Raw genomic sequence first — 17549 nt, 5'->3', positions numbered from 1 at the left:
ATCAAGTAAGTAAAATGTTTCTTTGACTTTTGTAAGCTTCTCCAGTAAGTTAATAAAATCCAAGGAGGGGGTCATGGGAACTTCTGATTTATAGGTAGTTGGTCAGAAGCACAATTAACAACTTATACTGGCAAGTGGCATCTCAAGTAGAGGGTGGTTTTGTGGAACTAAGCCCTTTACCTGTGGAATCTAAAGCTATCTTCAGGTAGATAGTGAAAAATTGGATTGAATTCTAGGACACCCAGCTGATGTCAGAAGTATTGCCTGTTGGAGGTGTGGGCAACTCTCCTATACACACACATACACACACTTTGAAACTAGATCCAGGAACCCAATTAGACCTAAGAGGCCAGAGTGTCAAAGGCAGGCCAGATCAAATCAGATCAGATCAAGGGTGGGAAATCAGATATCAAGGGTGGGAGAAAATTCTTGCTAGAACTATACTCAGCAAGGATGTACACAAGACCTAGTTGAGAAGAGGGCTCAGAAGAGCCTAACTAAAGTTCAATCAAAGAGAGAATCTTTGTAATACAAATACTTGTACATGAATGTTTCTAATAGCTAAATGATCAAATGTCCATAAATGGGTAAAAGGATAAACTTTTGTGTACCATAAATGGAATACTACTTAGCAGTAAAAATGACCAAAGTATTGATATACTCAGCAACATGAATGAATCTCAAAAATAATTATGCTGAGTTAAAGACACCAGACCAAAAATTCTCTCTCTCTCTCACTTGAATGACCCCAAAACGTTAGAAAATGTAAACCAATCTATAATTACAGTAACTAGATCAGTAGTTGCTTGGGTAACAGGGGCAGGAAGGAAAAAAATATAAAACAGGAGGAAGAAACTTTTGGGTTGACAGATATTTTCATGATCTAGACTGTGTTGGTGGTTTCACAGTTGCATACATAGGTGAAAATTTTCAAATTATACACTTTAAATATGTGCAGTTTATTGCATATAAATTATTCCTCAATAAAGATGCTTTTTAAGAGAGGTAATAGTTTCCAGTTTCACCTGGCCTCTCAATAATGGGCTATAATCTTGTGTTTCTCAACTTCTTCCATTCCAAGTCCTTACTTCAATCTATTTTTACTTCCCTTCAACCTCTTACCTACATTTTCTTTCTCTCTCTCCCAGGAAATTATCCCTCTAACTATCTCTAGTCTCAGCTTTTTATAATCTGTTCTCCACCTCTGGAGCCAGAAAGACATATGATATCATCCCTTGTTCAGAATTCTTTATTGGCTCCTCTCAGGAAAAAGATCCAAATTACTCAATATGGATTAAAGACCCTTTGAGATCTTGGCCCTTGTTTATCTTTACAGTCTCATCTCCAGCTTTCTCTCACCATCCAGATTCCCACCCTCATCACAGAGTCACACTGAAAAGGCCTAGCTACAGTGAAGCACTACATATCCCTTGAGTTTTGCCTTTTTATGTCTTTTTCTCTCTGCCTCTTTCTCCCACTCTGTCCTTCTGTCTCTCCGTCTGCTCCCATGTCCCTTCTTTCTGGCTCTTTCTTTCTCCTCACCCCACTTTCTGTACTCTCTTTTTCTGCTCATCCTCTAGCACTATTCCCACACCCATGGCTCTTAGTTTCATGAATTTTATGTCTTCTTTTTCAAAGGAGCATAGTACTTCCGTGTATTCATCCTAACAAAATGAAATTGGTGATTATTAATTTATATGTACAGATGAAAACAGAGCCATGAATCAAAGCAGGCTAACAGTGTTTCCTCTAGTTAAGAATTTAATAGCCTCAGGCCCTCACAATGTAGAGTTCTGGCCCTGGCAGCCTAACATTCTTTATTTAGAATTGTAACTGATAGCTGCCTCCTCATGTGGATGATGTTAGCCTCAAATGAGTTACAGATTTCTTAAAGTATCTTATATACAAAGTATCCAATATAACAGTATTAATTTCAATAATTGAAGAAAAAATGGAAAATACTAACCTCATTTGAAGAGCATTCTTGCAAATTTGACACAGGAACAATTTCATTTGAATTAACATAATTGCTGACATTTGGAAATAGTTCTTCAAAAGATGTTTTTTGCACTGAGGACAAATCAATCTATAAAAAAATATATTACTCTTACAGATGTCAAATGTGGCAGAAACAATTCTTTTTACATAATTAAAGGTGAAATGTTATCTCATTAGAAGCATTTCCTTGGGAAAAAGTACGGAGTTTCTCTCTGAGGTGATAAAAAGATTCTAAAATTGACTGTGGTGATGATTACACATACCTGTGAATGTACTAAAAAAACACTGCATTTCACACTCTAAATAGGTGAATTGTATGGTATGTTAATTATACCTCAATAAAGCTGTTTTAAAAAGCCCACTACAAAAAAAGTGTTAAACATAAGTTACCATGTGACTCAGCAATTCTACTTCCTCTTCTAAGCATATACAAAATACAACTGAAAGCACATATTCACATAAAAACTTGTACGTGAACGTTCATAGCAATATTATTTTTCAAATGTCCCCAAACTGACAAATTAGTAAACAAAATGTAGTATATCCTTACCATGGGATATCATTCAGTCAAAAGTAAGGAAGAAAGTGTATGTTATAAAATGGATGAACTTAGAAAACATTATGTTAAGTGAAAGAAGCCAGACACAAAAGGCCACATATTATATGATTCCATTTAAATGAAATAGCCAGAATAAGTAAACCTATAAAGGACCCTTCATCCCAGCTTGAAAAACTGATCTTCGCTTAATTCTCATGCTCAGTTCCTAATGGAACCTGATAAAGTAACAATGCCAACATTGCTAATGGTAAAAATGATGTCTGATTGATAAATTGCATCTGGACTAGGAAGAACTATAACTGCACTATGAATAAATGATAAATGCACTATATGTAAATAAACCTTATGAAAAGCACCATAGTTTGGATTTCCCTGACTCTTGTAATTTGGCATGTCTCTTGTGGGGACACTGGAAGCTATGTCTGTGTGGTATTACAAAAGATATGGATCTCATCTACTTGTGTCTGAGCTGTACCCAAACTGCTAAGTCAACTGCTCCATAGACTTCTGTGAAGACTGATCCCACTGAAGGGGAACACCTGTTTCTGCCCTGCTTGTAAGTTGTATTTCTATTGTTTAGTTGAACCTAAGAAGAACTCTGGTTGGATGAGAGCCAAATTATAAGACTCTTAGAAGAAAACAGAGGGGTAAAATTTAATAACATTGAATTTTGCAATAATTTCTCAGCTATGACACCAAAAGCGCAGGAAAAGGAAAAAAACAGATAAATTGGACTAGATAAAAATTAAAGCTTTTGTGCTTCAAAGAATACTATCAACAGAATGAAAAGGTAACCCATAGAATGAGAGAAAATATTTGCCAACCATATATCTGACAAGGGTTTAAAATAGAGAATACATGAAAAAAAAAACCTCCTATAACTCAACAACAAATAAATAAGCTGATTAAGAAATGGGCAATAGACTTGAACAGACATCTCTTAAAAGAAGATAAAAGGGCCAATAAGCATGTGAAAAGAAGCTCAACATCACTAGCCATAAGGGAAATACAAATTAAAACCACAATGAGATATCATCTCATACCCATGAGGATGGCGATTATTTTGAAAAACACATAGAAAATAACAAGTGTTGGGAAGGATGTAGAGAAATTGGAACCATTGTGCATTGTTACTGGGACTTTAAAATAGAGCAGCTGTTATGGAAAACAGTATGTCAGTTCCTCAAAAAGTTAAAAATGAGAATTACCATTTGATACAGCAATTCCACTTTAAAGTGTATACCAAAAGAACTGAAAAGAGAGACAGAAAGAAATATTTGAACACTCATGTTCAAAGCAGCATTATTCACACTGGCCAAAAGGTGGAAGTAACCCAATTGTCCACAGACAGATGAAAAGATAAACAAAATGTGGTATATACATACAATGGAATATATTCAGCCTATAGAAAGGAAAAAAGTTGACATATGCTACAACATGGATGAAACACTATGTTAAATGAAATCTGTCACAAAAGGACAAATACTGTATGATTCCACTTATATGAAGTATATAGAGCAGTCAAATTCAGAGGGGGAAGGTAGAATTGTGGTTGAGAGGGAGTGAGGGATGGAGAAATGGGTATTTAGTGTTTAATGTATGGAGTTTCAATTTTGCAAGAAGAAAAACTTTGCAAGAAAATCTGCATTAAAAAAAGTAATGGTTGCACAACATGTGAATGTACTTGAACTATACAGTTAAAAAGGGATAAAATGGTAAATTTTAGAACTGGGTAGCTGAGTCAGTTAAGTGTCCCACTCTTGATTTTGGCTCAGGTCATGATCTCAAGGTTGTGAAATAGAGCTCCAAGTTTGGCTTTGCACTGGGAGTGGAGCCTGCTTAAGATTCTCTTTCTCTCTTGCTCTCTGCCCCTCCCACACCCTGCTTGTATGCTCTCTGTCTCTCTCCAAAAAAAAAAAAAAAAAAAAAGTTAAAAATGTTAAACTTTATGTTACATTGTGCCACAATAAAAAACAAACAACAACAACAACAACAACAACAAAAAAAAAAAAGAAAACCCTGGTTGGTGCTGTAGTATTCTAATTTTTTTAAGTTTATTTACTTGACAGACAGAGCTCACAAGCAGGCAGAGAGACAGGCAGAAAGAGAGAGAGGAGGAGGAAGCAGGCTCCCCGCGGAGCAGAGAGCCCGACTAGGGGCTCAATCCCAGGACCCTGGGATCATGACCCGAGCCGAAGGCAGAGGCTTTAATCCACTGAGCCACCCAGGTGCCCCTCTAATTTTTCTTTTATGTAGAGCAGTATATAGAGTACATCCAGCGAAAGCAAGTCTATACAACAGAAAAATAGACATTATTCCCTAAATAGACTATTTCCCTGGTGTGACAGAAACAGAATAATAGGGAAGAGGGGGAACCAAAACATAGATACTAAAAGTGACAAATGCTAATACTTACCACTAAACCAGCAGTTTGTGAAGATGGTGTACTTGTTAAGAGGCCTCTGCTCTTCTTATCAGGAATACTAGAATTTGTTGTCTATCAGTGTTTTGTGAAACAGGAGATTGAATAGCATAAATAAATAAACTAATTTAATACAGTAAAAACATAATATCAAATTAGTAGACTAGATTATAAAGTGTCATACTAATAAAACTTTAATGTGCTAATTAAATTTAAACCACTAGACAAGTAACTAAAGAATTTTCTGGCTTAAGCTAGGTCAAGGAACTCTTGAGAGTTCTGCATGGCACAAGAATACTACAAGAATACTTTGGGTGAAATTGCTCTTAATTTAGGAAGAAAAGCTAATTAAAGTTTTGAACTGGGAAATGGTGTTTAATTATCTTTTTTACTGCTAAGAAAATTATTTTACCTTTATCATTTGTTTAATTGCTAGTATATTATTGTACTTTTCATGGAAAGGGATTATAAGTTATTTGTGAAGCTGTTAAACATATATCTAATAAGGATAATTGGTTTAAAATACATACATTTAAATATATATACATACTTCCATTTATTTAATATCAAAGTTAGAGAAATTATAAAGACTCATTTTCTATTTCCTGAATATGCAAAGAGGCAGACAGATATTGGACAGGTGGACAAATCAAGAAAGAGTGAGAGAGCAAGAGAAAGACAGGATGAGAGTCCTAAAAGTTAAGAGAGAAAGGGAGGGATGGGAGAGGGAAAAGGAGGAGAGATGAGGTGGGCGAGGGAAAAAGAAAGGAAGAGAGGGAGGATGAGAGACAAAAGAGAGGAACACTAAGAAGAGAGAGGGAGGGAGAAGAAAGATGGAGAAGATGGAGACCAACAGACTATGAACAGAAAGGAAATGACAGAGAAACAGAGTCAGAGACAGAGAAGGGCAGATGGAGAGAGATCAAAGCAGAGACAGAAAGAACAAAGAGCTGGAGTCGAAGAGACAAAAACCAGGGAAAAAGTCAGAGAAGGAGAGCAGCAAAACAGAGTGACACAATTATTCAAAAAGAGAGAAGATAGATAACTTTATTTCTAGCAATCAGCTATCTTTTCAACTTTGGGATTCCATGAAACAATCAGTCCCTCTGATAAATCTCTTTGAATAGGTGTTTATTATATGCTGCCAACTTTGGAACACAAACCCAGAGTTGGAAATTGAACATCACAGGAAAGTTTATGTTAGGTTTCTTTCTTCTTTCTTTCCTCATTTTTTTCATTCTTCTTTTCCTTTCTGGCTTAACATTTCTTAAACTAGTTGTTTGTTCAAGATGTAATATGGGATCATTTACTAGGAAATTTTCTATCAAAAAAATTTTATGGGTATATTTCCCTGGCACACTGAATATGTCAGCTCTCTAATTCATTAGCTATTTTATCTTCTCTTCATCTGAACAGGGATTATTCTACTCCTAAGGATTGCTGTACAACAGTTACAAAGAATACATGTAAAGAGAACCTGTAGAGTAGGAGATACTCAGTGACAGTTATTATTTATCATTGTGGCTGCCATGGAGGTGCTCTAGGCAGATCTCCCTGAACAAAGAAACTGCTGTTCCACTGCAAGGAGTGCAGTTAGGTGACAGCCACCCCCTGGCCCATTGCAACTTCTCTGGAATCTGCTTCAGCTTTCAGGTTGAGCCCATCATCTTCTCAGGCAACCCTCAGCCAAGGTTTGAGCATAGGAAGCAACGTAAGAATCCTGTAATGGATAATCTTTGCTCCAGACCTTGAAATGGGAGAGCTTTTGGCAGATGTATATTGAGGGCTAAGACTATTCCTGCCCAATGCAGCTTTCTCCCTGCTCCTTCCTCGGGTATTACCCCTTTCAGTACACCACTTGAACTCAATTCTGCTTGAATATCTGCTTCCCAGTGGTCCCAAGACACACAATTGTTAACTGACAATCTATTTTTTTAATCTGTGTATAGTTGTAAACATAAAGCTCTCTGCATTTTTTCCCTAGATTTGTTAAGAAGTTAGGCATATCTAAATCTTTCCAATAAGTACATTTCCTTGGTATATGCTTTTCAAGAATTATTTAATAGAAGGTCAGAGCTTACCAATGCAGGTTCCAGGAGCTGAGACAATGGAACTTTGGTAATTGATCTACTTGAAGGAACCTTGATTTTTACATGATGAGACCTTAACTTTGTTTGAAAATATGTATTTCTAGGTTCAGGATCTTTTTCTGGCTGAAACAAATTCATATTCATGAAATACATTTCATAGTACTATAAAAACATTTGTAGCACTTCTCAGATATTTTATTGTGATAGAAATATGTTGTAATTATTATGATTAAAATAGGGTATATACATCAATCATATATACATATAAATTTATAGATAGATAATTCTACTGTTATTCTCTCAACTTGAAAAAGTTTTCAAGTTAAAGATACTTTCATTAAAAAAAAGTAAAGTTTTCTATGTATTAAAAAATAAAATCTATTAAAAGACAAAACAGCTTAAAATACACACAACTCAAAAAATTTCCCTACCACATTTAAGGTAACATCTCCCAAACAGTGTTCAGTAAAAAAATACGTAATGAGATCTGTCCATCTGCCAATGGTTAAAACTAAATTTTAGAGAAAACGTCAAATACATTTATATAAATGTATTTATTATGTAATAATCTTCATTTAAGAAACCAAAAGTGTTAAGACATCAGGAAGCTACAACTACAAAAAAGTGTGTTGCTTTACCAATTAATCTCTGACTAAAACTGCAGACTGCTGAGTAACTGCTTGTCCTATGTAACTTGTCCAGTGCTTCTGAGATGTATTTATAATAGTATTCCCAGTTTATATATATTCAACATAACTGAGGAGGTACAATTTGAGTTGAGTCTTGAAAGAATGACAGTATTTTGAGTTGTGGCTGAGAGGATAAAGAGAAGGTAGAGGGAGGGGAGGGGAAAGAAGGAAGGAAACCAAGGAGCTATAAGGTTCATTCTAAGCAAAGAAAAGAACAAGGGTATGCAGCAAAGAGCAAAGTACTTACCGGCATTTACCGATCCATTTCCCTCATATATGCCTTACATACAGCTTTTTCTCTGACTCCTGTCATTATTCTCAGCAGTTTCATCACACAAATTGATAATCCATCTAACCAACTGGCCTCCCAGTTGCTTGACCTCTGCATTCTCAATAATCTTTTCCCCTCATGGCATTTTAGTCACTACATAAATCAAACACAGCTCTTACCATCAACAGAAATTAGAGAATTGCCAATTTGAATAGTTTCTTATATCCTTCCAACCCACGTTCAATTATCTTCATGATATAAACTCCTCCCTCAATGAAATCTCCAACTTACTGATCCTACCACTTATCTTCATACATTATCCTTCTCCTGTCATTCCTTCCTCATCTATCACCTTCCATCATTGTCATTAACCCTTTCTCCTTCTATCACAGATGTCTGACAAACCCCCAACCCTAGATTACTCCTGACATCAACATCTTCCATACCTCCACTGCAACTAAGCACTGGACATATCAAAGTCACCACAAACTCAAAAGGAAAAACCACAGACTGGAAATGTTTCTACATTTATCTGGATTCTGAGACGAGAGTGAAATAATCCCTTCCATTCTCTGCTGACATTACCCAACATTACCCAACAACATTGCCTAACAACAACAGAAGGAATCAAAAGATGTGACCTCTCAGGACTCAATTTGGGGGACCTGGTACAAACTAAAAATGTGGGGCCTCTTGTTTAAGAAAACTATTTAAAAATGTCAGGGCAAGAGCAGAGCATTAAATGAAATGTGAGATCCTTCTAAGCACAAAGCCCATGTTGCTACCACTACACGACTACTTTTACAAATATAGCACAATGGTAATATCCCTCCTCTTTTTTTTTTTTTTTTTATATTCTTCCTCTTTCAAAGGCCAGTTCCTCCACTTGTATTCTGGATCCTGTCTTTCCTCATCTTTTCAAAGACTTCCCTCTTCCACATAATAGTATATGGAATTTGTTGAGGTTTTCTGAAACAGCTTTATTGAGATATAATTCACATACCATAAAACTCACCCATTTTAAGAGTAAAATTCAATGGTTTTCAGTATATTGATTTTTAATTTTTATTTATTTTTTAGATTTAAATTTTAGTTAACATAGAGCGCAATATTGATTTCTAGAGTAGAATTCAGTGATTTATCACTTCATAAAACCAGTGCTAGGTGTGCATGGGTGGCTCAGTGGGTTGAAGCCTCTGCCTTCGGCTCAGGTCATGATCCCAGGGTCCTGGGATGGAGCCCCACATTGGGCTCTCTGCTCAGTGGGGAGCCTGCTTCCTCCTCTCTCTCTGCTTGCCTCTCTGCCTACTGTGCTCTCTGTCAAATAAATAAATAAAATTTTAAAAAATGAACAAACAAACAAACCAGTGCTCATCACAAGAAATGCCCTCTTTAAATACCCATCACTCATTGAGTTCACCCATCCATCAACCCTCGCTTTGTTCTCTATTGTTAAGAGTCACTGCTGGCTTGTTTCCCTCTCTCCTTTTTTTTTTCCCCCTTTTCTGCCTTCCCATATATTCATCTTATTTCTTACTTAAATTCCACATATGAATGAGATCATATAGTATTTCTCTTCCCCTGACCGACTTATTTCACTGAGCATAATACATTCTAGTTCCATCCATGAGGTGCAAATGGCAAGATTTCATCCTTTTTGATGGTTGATGAATATTCTGTGTGTGTGTGTGTGTGTGTGTGTGTGTGTTGATATATTCTGTATCCACTCATCAGTCAACAGCCATTTGGGCTCTTTCCATAATTTGACTATTGTTCATAACACTGCTATAAATATTGGGGTGCATGTACCCCTTAAATCTGTATTTTTGTATCCTTTGGATAAATACCTAGCAGTGCAATTGCTGGATCATATGGTAGTGCTAGTTTTAACTTTTTGAGGAACCTCCAAACTGTTCTCCAGAGTGGCTGCACAGTTTGCATTACCACTAACGGTGCACAAGGATTATCCTTTCTCTGCATCCTCGCCAACACCTGTTGTTTCTTGTGTTGTTAATTTTAGTCATTCTGACAGGTGTGAATTAATATCTCATCATGGTTTTGATTTGTATTTCCCTGACGATGAGTGATGTTGAATATCTTTTCATGTATCTGTAAGCCATCTGGATGTCTTCTTTGGAAAAGTGTCTATTCATGTCTTCTGCCATTTCTTAACTTGATTATTTGGGTTTTGGGTATTGAGTTTGATAAGTTCTTTATAGATTTTAGAACCCTTTATAAGATATGTCATTTGCAAATATCTTTTCCCATTCTGGAAACTGACTTTTAGTATTATAGATTGTTACCTGTGCTGTGCAAAAGCTTTTTATCTTGATGAAGTCTCAATAGTTCATTTTTGCTTTTGTTTCCCTTGCCTCCAGTGACGTATCTAGTAAGAAGTTGATACAGCCGAAGTAAAAGGTTTCTGCCTGTGTTCTCCTCTAGGATATTGATGGTTTCCTGTCTCAATTTAAGTCTTTCATCCATTTTGAATTTATTTTTGTGTTGGTGTAAAAAAGTGGTCCAATTTCATTCCTCTGCATGTCACTGTCCAGTTTCCCCAACACCATTTGTTGAAGAGACTGTCTTTTATTCTTTGCCGCTTTGTTGAAAATTAGTGGATCATAGAGTTGTGGGTCCATTTCTGGGGTCTCTATTCTGTTCCAGTGACCTATGTATCTGTTTTTGTGCCAGTACCATACTGTCTTGATGACTACAGCTTTACAATATAGCTTAAAATACAAAATCATGATGCCTCCAGTTTTGTTTTTCTTTTTCAGAATTGCTTTGACTATTCAAGGTCTTTGTAGTTCCATACAAATTTTAGGATTGTTTGTTCTAGCTCTGTGAAAAATGCTGGTGGTATTTTGATAGGGATTGCATTAAATGTGTCGATTACTTTGGGTAATACACACATTTTAATAATGTTTCTTCTTCCAATCCATGAGCATGGAATACTTTTCCATTTCTCTTGTCTTCTTCAGTTTCTTTCATAAGTGTTCTACAGTTTTCTTTTTTTTTTTAAAGATTTTATTTATTTATTTGACAGAGAGAGAGAGAGAGATCACAAGTAGGCAGAGAGGCAGGAAGAGTTGGAGGGGGAAGCAAGCCCCTTGCTGAGAGAGAGATGCAGTGCTCCATCCCAGAACCCTGGAATAATGACCAGAGCTGAAGGCAGAGACTTAACCCATTGGGCCACCCAGGTGCCTGTAAATTCATGTATTAGTATTAGCAACTTTTTTGGTGGAGTCTTTTGTTTTCTTACATAGATTTTCCTGTCATCTGCAAATAGTGAATGCTTGACTTCTTCCTTGCCAATTTAGATACCTTTTACTTCTTTTTCTTGTCTGATTGCTAGGCTAAGACTTCTAGTACTATATTAAATAGAAATGGTGAGAATGGACATCCTTGTCTTGCTCCTAACCCTAAGGGAAAGGCTCTGTTTGTCCCCATTTAGGATGATATTAGCTGTGGGTCTTTTGTATGTGGTCTTTATGATGCTGAGGTATGTTCCATCTATCCCTATTTTGTTGAGGGTTTTTATCAAGAAAGAATACTGTATTTTGTCAAAAGACTTCTCTGCATCTACACAGAGAATAATTTGGTTCTTATCATTCTTTTCTTTTCTTTTTTAAGAAGATTTTATTTATTTACTTGAGAGAGAGAGAGAGAGCATGAGAGGGGAGAGGGTCAGAGGGAGGGGTAGACTCCCTGATGAGCACGGAGACAGATGCGGGACTTGATCCCAGGACTCCAGGATCATGAGCTGAGCCGAAGGCTGTTGCTTAATCAACTGAGCCACCCAGGCGCTCCCCCTTCTTTTCTTAACATGGTGTATTATGCTGACTGATCTGTGAAATGTTGAACCACCCTTACGGCCCAGGAATAAATCCCATTTGACCATGGTCAATAATTCTTTTAATGTACTGTTGAATTCAATTTGCTAGTACTTTTTTGAGAATTTTGCATCCATGTTCATCGGGGATATTGGGCTATAATTCTCCTTTTCAGTGGGGTCTTTGTCTGGTTTTGGAATCAAGGTAATGTTAGCTTCATAGAATGAATTTGGAAGTTTTCCTCCCATTTCTATTTTTTGGAACAGTTTGAGGAGAATAGGTATTAACTCTCCTTTAAATGTCTGTCAGAAATCCCCTGGGAATCCATCCAGCCCTGGACTTTTGTTTGTTAGGAGATTTTTGATTACTGAATCAATTTCTTCGCTGGTTATGGGTCTGTTTGGGTTTTCTATTTCTTGTGGTTTCAGTTTTGGTAGTTTACATGTTTCTAGGAATTTGTCCATTTCTTCCAGATTGCCTAAATTTTTGGCATATAATTGCTCATAGTAGTCTTTTATAATTGTTTGCATTTCTGTGGTGTTGGTTGTGATCTCTCCTCTCTCATTCATAATTTTATCTATTTAGGTCCTTTCTCTTTCCTTTTTGAATAAGTCTGGCTAGGAGTTTATCAATTTTATTAATTCTTTTGAAGAACCAGCTCTTGGTTTTGTTAATCAGTTCTACTATAGTTTTTTGTTTTGTTTCTACATCCTTTATTTCTGCTCTAATCTTTATTATTTTCCTTATTCTGCTAGCTTTAGGCTTTATTTGCTGTTCCTTTTCTAGTTCTTTTAGGTGTAAAGTTAGGTTGTGTAGTTGATACTTTTCTTGAGGTAGTTCTATATTGCAACATACTTCCCTCTTAGGACTGCATTTACTGCAACCCAAGGGTTTTGGACTGTCATGTTCTCATTTTCCTGTGCTTCCACATATTTTTTTATTTCTTCTTTAATCTCCTGGTAATCCATTAATTCTACAGGAGGACGCTTTTTAACCTCCATGTATGTGTAGTATTTCCAAATTTTTTCTTGTGATTGACTTCAGGTTTCATAGCATTGTGGTCTGAAAATATGCATGGTATGATCTTAATCTTTTTGTACTTGTTGAGGGCTGATTTGTGACCCAGTATGTGATATATTCTGGAGAATGCTCCATGTGCACTCAGAAAGAATCTGTATTCTGCTGCTTTAAGATGAAATGTTCTGAATATACCTCTTAAGTCCATCTGGTTCACTGTGTCATTCAAAGTCATTGTTTCCTTGCTGATTTTCAATCTGTCCATTGTCGTGAGTAGAGTGTTAAAGTCCCCTACTGTTATTGTATTATTATAAATTAATTTCTTTATGTTTATTATTAATTGATTTATATATTTGGATACTCCCAACTTGGGGGCATAAATATTCACAACTGTTCAATCTTCTTGATGGATAGATTATCCATCTATCCAATGCCCTTTTTCATGTCTTGTTACAGACTTTGTTTTAAAATCTAGTTTGTCTGATGTAAGTATGACTACTCCAGCTTTCTTTCAATGTCCGTTAGTATAATAGATGGTTCTCCATCCCCTCACTTTCAATTTGTAGGTGTCTTTAGGTCTAAAATGAGTCTCCTATAGGCAGCGTATAGATGGATTTGTTTTTCTATCCATTCTGACACCCTATGCCTTTTGACTGGAGCATTTAGTCCATTTATACTCAGAAATTATTGAAAGATATGAATTTAGTGCTATTGTGTTACCTGTAGAGTTGGGCTTCTGGTGCTATTCTCTGGTCCTTTCTGGTCTTTTTGCTTTGGGCCTTTTTTTTTCCCCTCCACTCAAAGAGTTCCATTCAAAGAGTCAAATTTCTTGCAGGATTGTTTGTGGTCTGGAACTCCTTTAGTTTTTGTTTGTCTGGGAAACTCTCTAACTCTCCTTCTATTCTGAATGACAGCCTTGCTGGATAAAGAATTCTTGGCTGCATATTTTTCCCATTCAGCATATCGAATATTTCCTTCCATGCTTTTCTGGTCTGTCAGGTTTCTGTGGACAGATCTGCTGCAAACCTGATTTGTCTTCCCTTTTAGGTTAAGGACTTTTTTTCTCATTGGTGATGGTCGGCTTTTGTTGAATTTAATGGGAGATCTTTGTGCTTCTTGGATTTTTATTACTATTGTCTTTTCAGTTTTCAGCTATAATTTGTTCAAATAAACCTTCTGCCCCTTTTTCTCTCTCTTCATCTTCTGGGGCTCCTATGATATGAATGGTATTATGTTTTATTTTTTTATTTAAATATTTTTTTAAAAAAATTATGTTATGTTAGTCACTATACAGTATGTCACTAGTTTTTGATGTAGTGTTCCAAGATTGTTTACATATAACACCCAGTGCTCCATGCAAAACATGCCCTCCTTAATACCCATCACCGGGCTGGTATTACGTTTTAATAAGTCACTGAGTTCCCTAAGTCCTTCATAGTCCATTACTTTTCTTTCCCTCTTCTTTTCAGCTTCATTATTTTCCATAATTATATCTTCTATATCATTGACTCACTGCTCTGCTTCATCCATCCTCATTTTTATGACCTCCACTTGGGATTGCATCTCAGTTACAGCATTTATTTTTCAGCCTGACTAGATTTTCTTTCATTTCTGCAGTAAGGGATTCTCTAGTGTCTTCTATGCTTTTTTTCAACCCCAGCTAGTATCCTTATAGTCTTTGTTTTAAATTCTAGTTCAGACATATTACTTACATCTGTATTGATTAAATCCCTGGCCATGAGTACTACCTCCTTTTCTTTATTTTGAAGCAAATTTCTCCATCTTGTCATTTTGTCCAGAAAAGAAAAGAAGAAAAGAAACAACAACGGGACACCTGGGTGGCTCAGTTGGTTAAGCAGCTGCCTTCAGCTCAGGTCATGATCCCAGCATCCTGGGATCGAGTCCCACATCGGGCTCCTTGCTCGGCAGGGAGCCTGCTTCTCCCTCTGCCTCTGCCTGCCTCTCTGTCTGCCTGTGCTCGCTCACTCTCTCTCCCTCTGTCTCTGACAAATAAATAAATAAAATCTTTAAAAAAAAAAAAAAAAAGAAACAACAACAACAAAACTAGATCCTGGGTGTGTTTTGGTCTGTTTGTCAAAATAATTTTCCAAAAGGTGGTTGCTTTCCTACTTGTAGACTTGCAGTTTTTGTTCTCTGATCTCCAACTGCTTTCTTGGGTGTTTGGAATGATTTGGTAACTATCTAGCTATATTAGAGGGACAAGACAAGCTTAGTGTCCTCTTTTTTTTTTTTTTTTTAAAAGATTTTATTTATTTATTTGACAGACAGAGATCACAAGTAGGCAGAGAGGCAGGCAGAGAGAGAGGAAGGGAAGAAGGCTCCCTGCCGAGCAGAGAGCCCGATGCGGGACTCGATCCCAGGACCCTGAGATCATGACCTGAGCTGAAGGCAGCGGCTTAACCCACTGAGCCACCCAGGCGCCCAGCTTAGTGTCCTCTTAATCCTCTGCAATATCAACTCCTCCTCCACCAGAGACTAATTTTAGAACATTTTTGTTCCCCCAAAAGAAACTCCATATCCATTAGCAGTAAGTCTCCATTCTACCTCCCACCAGACCTATGTAACCACTAGTCTTTATTTGCCTATCCAAATGGAATTATATAATATGTGGTCTTTTTGACCAGCTTCTTTGTTTTTCAAGGTTCATCCAAGCTGTAGGATGCAACAGTTATATTATAATTTTTCATTGGCTATCTTATAAATTATAGTCATCATAATGGGTATTAAGTAATCTCTCATTGTGGTTTTGATTTGCATTTCCCTAATGACTAATCATAAGAGCATCTTTTCATGTGTTTATTGGCCATTTGTATATCTTGATTTGAGAACTATAGGAAAGTTCTTATACACCAGCATCCCAAGAATGATAAAACTATAGTCAGGAACCACCTATTAGGAGCACAGTTTTGAGAAGGAACAGATCATACAAGAGCATAAGAAATGGCATTTAATCAAGATGTGACACATTTAAATGATAAGATCCTTGATTTGTATACACATGTGTGTGTACCTGTGTATGTGAATTGATAGAGTATGAAATTGAAACAGTTTGCATGTAAGCCAGAAAGGGAAATGTAACTTCGAGGAAGTGAAGAAGCATGGAAAAGTAAACAGAAAGTATGGGGAAGATGTTTTATTGTTTTAGGCTAAAGAAGTGAAATTCAGGCCAACTTCAACTAGATCACTAGGTCATAGAGGCTTCAGTTGCCCACTGGGTTACATTCAGCTAACCCCTCTTCCTCATTTCCATCATTCCCAATAGCCCTCAAAAATGATTTAGCAAACACAACAAAACATGTTTCCTCTGACCCTGCCTCTCCTTCTAGTTACTGTGCTTTTTCTTAATTTCCCCTCAGAGTCAAGTTCCATACATAATCATTACTTCCCCACTTCCCCCCCACCCCAATCTTTAATGAGGAAAAACTGACAAATATAGTTGTATATATTTTAAGTGATTTTAATGATTTGATACACATAAACATTGCCAAATGACCAAGATCATTAACATATCCACCACCTAACATATAAATTGTGTGTGTGTGTGTGTGGTGAGAAAGCTTAAGAGCTATTCTCAGTAACTTTCAAGTAAATAATATTGTATTATAATTATCACCACGCTGTACATTAGATTCTCAGAACTTATTCTTATAAATGAAAGTTCGTACCTTTTGACCTACATCTTCCCATTTCCCCAGAGGCCTAGACCCTGGCAACTACCATTATATTTTCTATCCTCTGTATCTATGAAATTGGCTTTGTTTGTTTTTTGTTTTTTAGGATTCCACATATAAGTGATACTATGCAGTATTTGTCTTCCTCTGGTTTATTTCATTTAACATAGGCCTTTCAGGTTCATGTATGTGATTGTAAATGCAAATTTTCTTCTTTTTATGACTTAATAATATTCCATTATCTATATCTATATCTATATCTATATCTATACCATACTTTCTTTATCCATCCATCCATTGAAGGACTTTTAGGCTGTTTTCATATCTTGGTTATTGTGAATAATGCTGCAGTGAACAGAGGAATGCAGATATCTATCCCTTGTGATACCCATTTCATTTTCTTTCTCCTTTGGATATATATCCAGAAGTAGAATGGCAGGATCACATCGTAGTTCTTTTTATTTTTTGAAGAACCACCATATGGTTCTCCATAATACTTGTACTAATTTATAGTCCCACTAACAGTATTTAAGGATTCCCTTTTCTGCACATCTTTGCCAACATTTGTTATCTCTTGTGTTTCTGATAATAGCCATCCTAACAGGTGTCATTTGTGGTTTGCATTTGCATTTCTCTGATTATTAGTGATATTCAGCACCTCTTCATGTACCTTTTGGCAGCATCTATGTCTTCTTTGGGAGAACATCTATTCAGGTATTTTGCCTGTTCTAAAATTGGATTTTTTGGTTTTTTGGCATTGAGTTGTACAAGTTCTTCAAATATTTTGAATATTAACTTAACCCCTTATAAGATACATGATTTGCAAATATTTTCTCCCATTCTGTGGCTTGCATTTTCAACTTACTGATTAATTCCTTTGCAGTGTAAAAGCTCTTTAGCTTAATGTAGTCTCACTACCTTTTACTTTACTATTTTTTCAAATGTTCTTTTGGTGTCTTATCAAAGAAATCATTGCCA

At 36.3% G+C, this 17549-nt stretch overlaps 1 protein-coding gene across 1 annotated transcript in view; it reads right to left on the bottom strand.

Annotated features, from left to right (window-relative positions):
• Positions 1–17549, bottom strand: part of LOC111141063 (meiotic kinetochore factor) — an 84228-nt gene that overhangs the window by 13675 nt on the left and 53004 nt on the right. Inside the window, 3 exon segments of the mRNA XM_022493392.1 lie at positions 1967–2086; positions 4974–5054; positions 7061–7192. Of these exon segments, the coding sequence (XP_022349100.1) occupies positions 1967–2086; positions 4974–5054; positions 7061–7192 (333 nt within the window).

This window comes from Enhydra lutris, unplaced genomic scaffold (genome assembly GCF_002288905.1).
Source record: "Enhydra lutris kenyoni isolate GAN:26980312 unplaced genomic scaffold, ASM228890v2 scaffoldscaffold5, whole genome shotgun sequence".
Taxonomy (NCBI): Eukaryota; Metazoa; Chordata; class Mammalia; order Carnivora; family Mustelidae; genus Enhydra; species Enhydra lutris.
The sequence above is the reverse complement of the archived record's forward strand: the minus strand, read 5'-3'. Positions and strand labels throughout refer to the sequence as shown.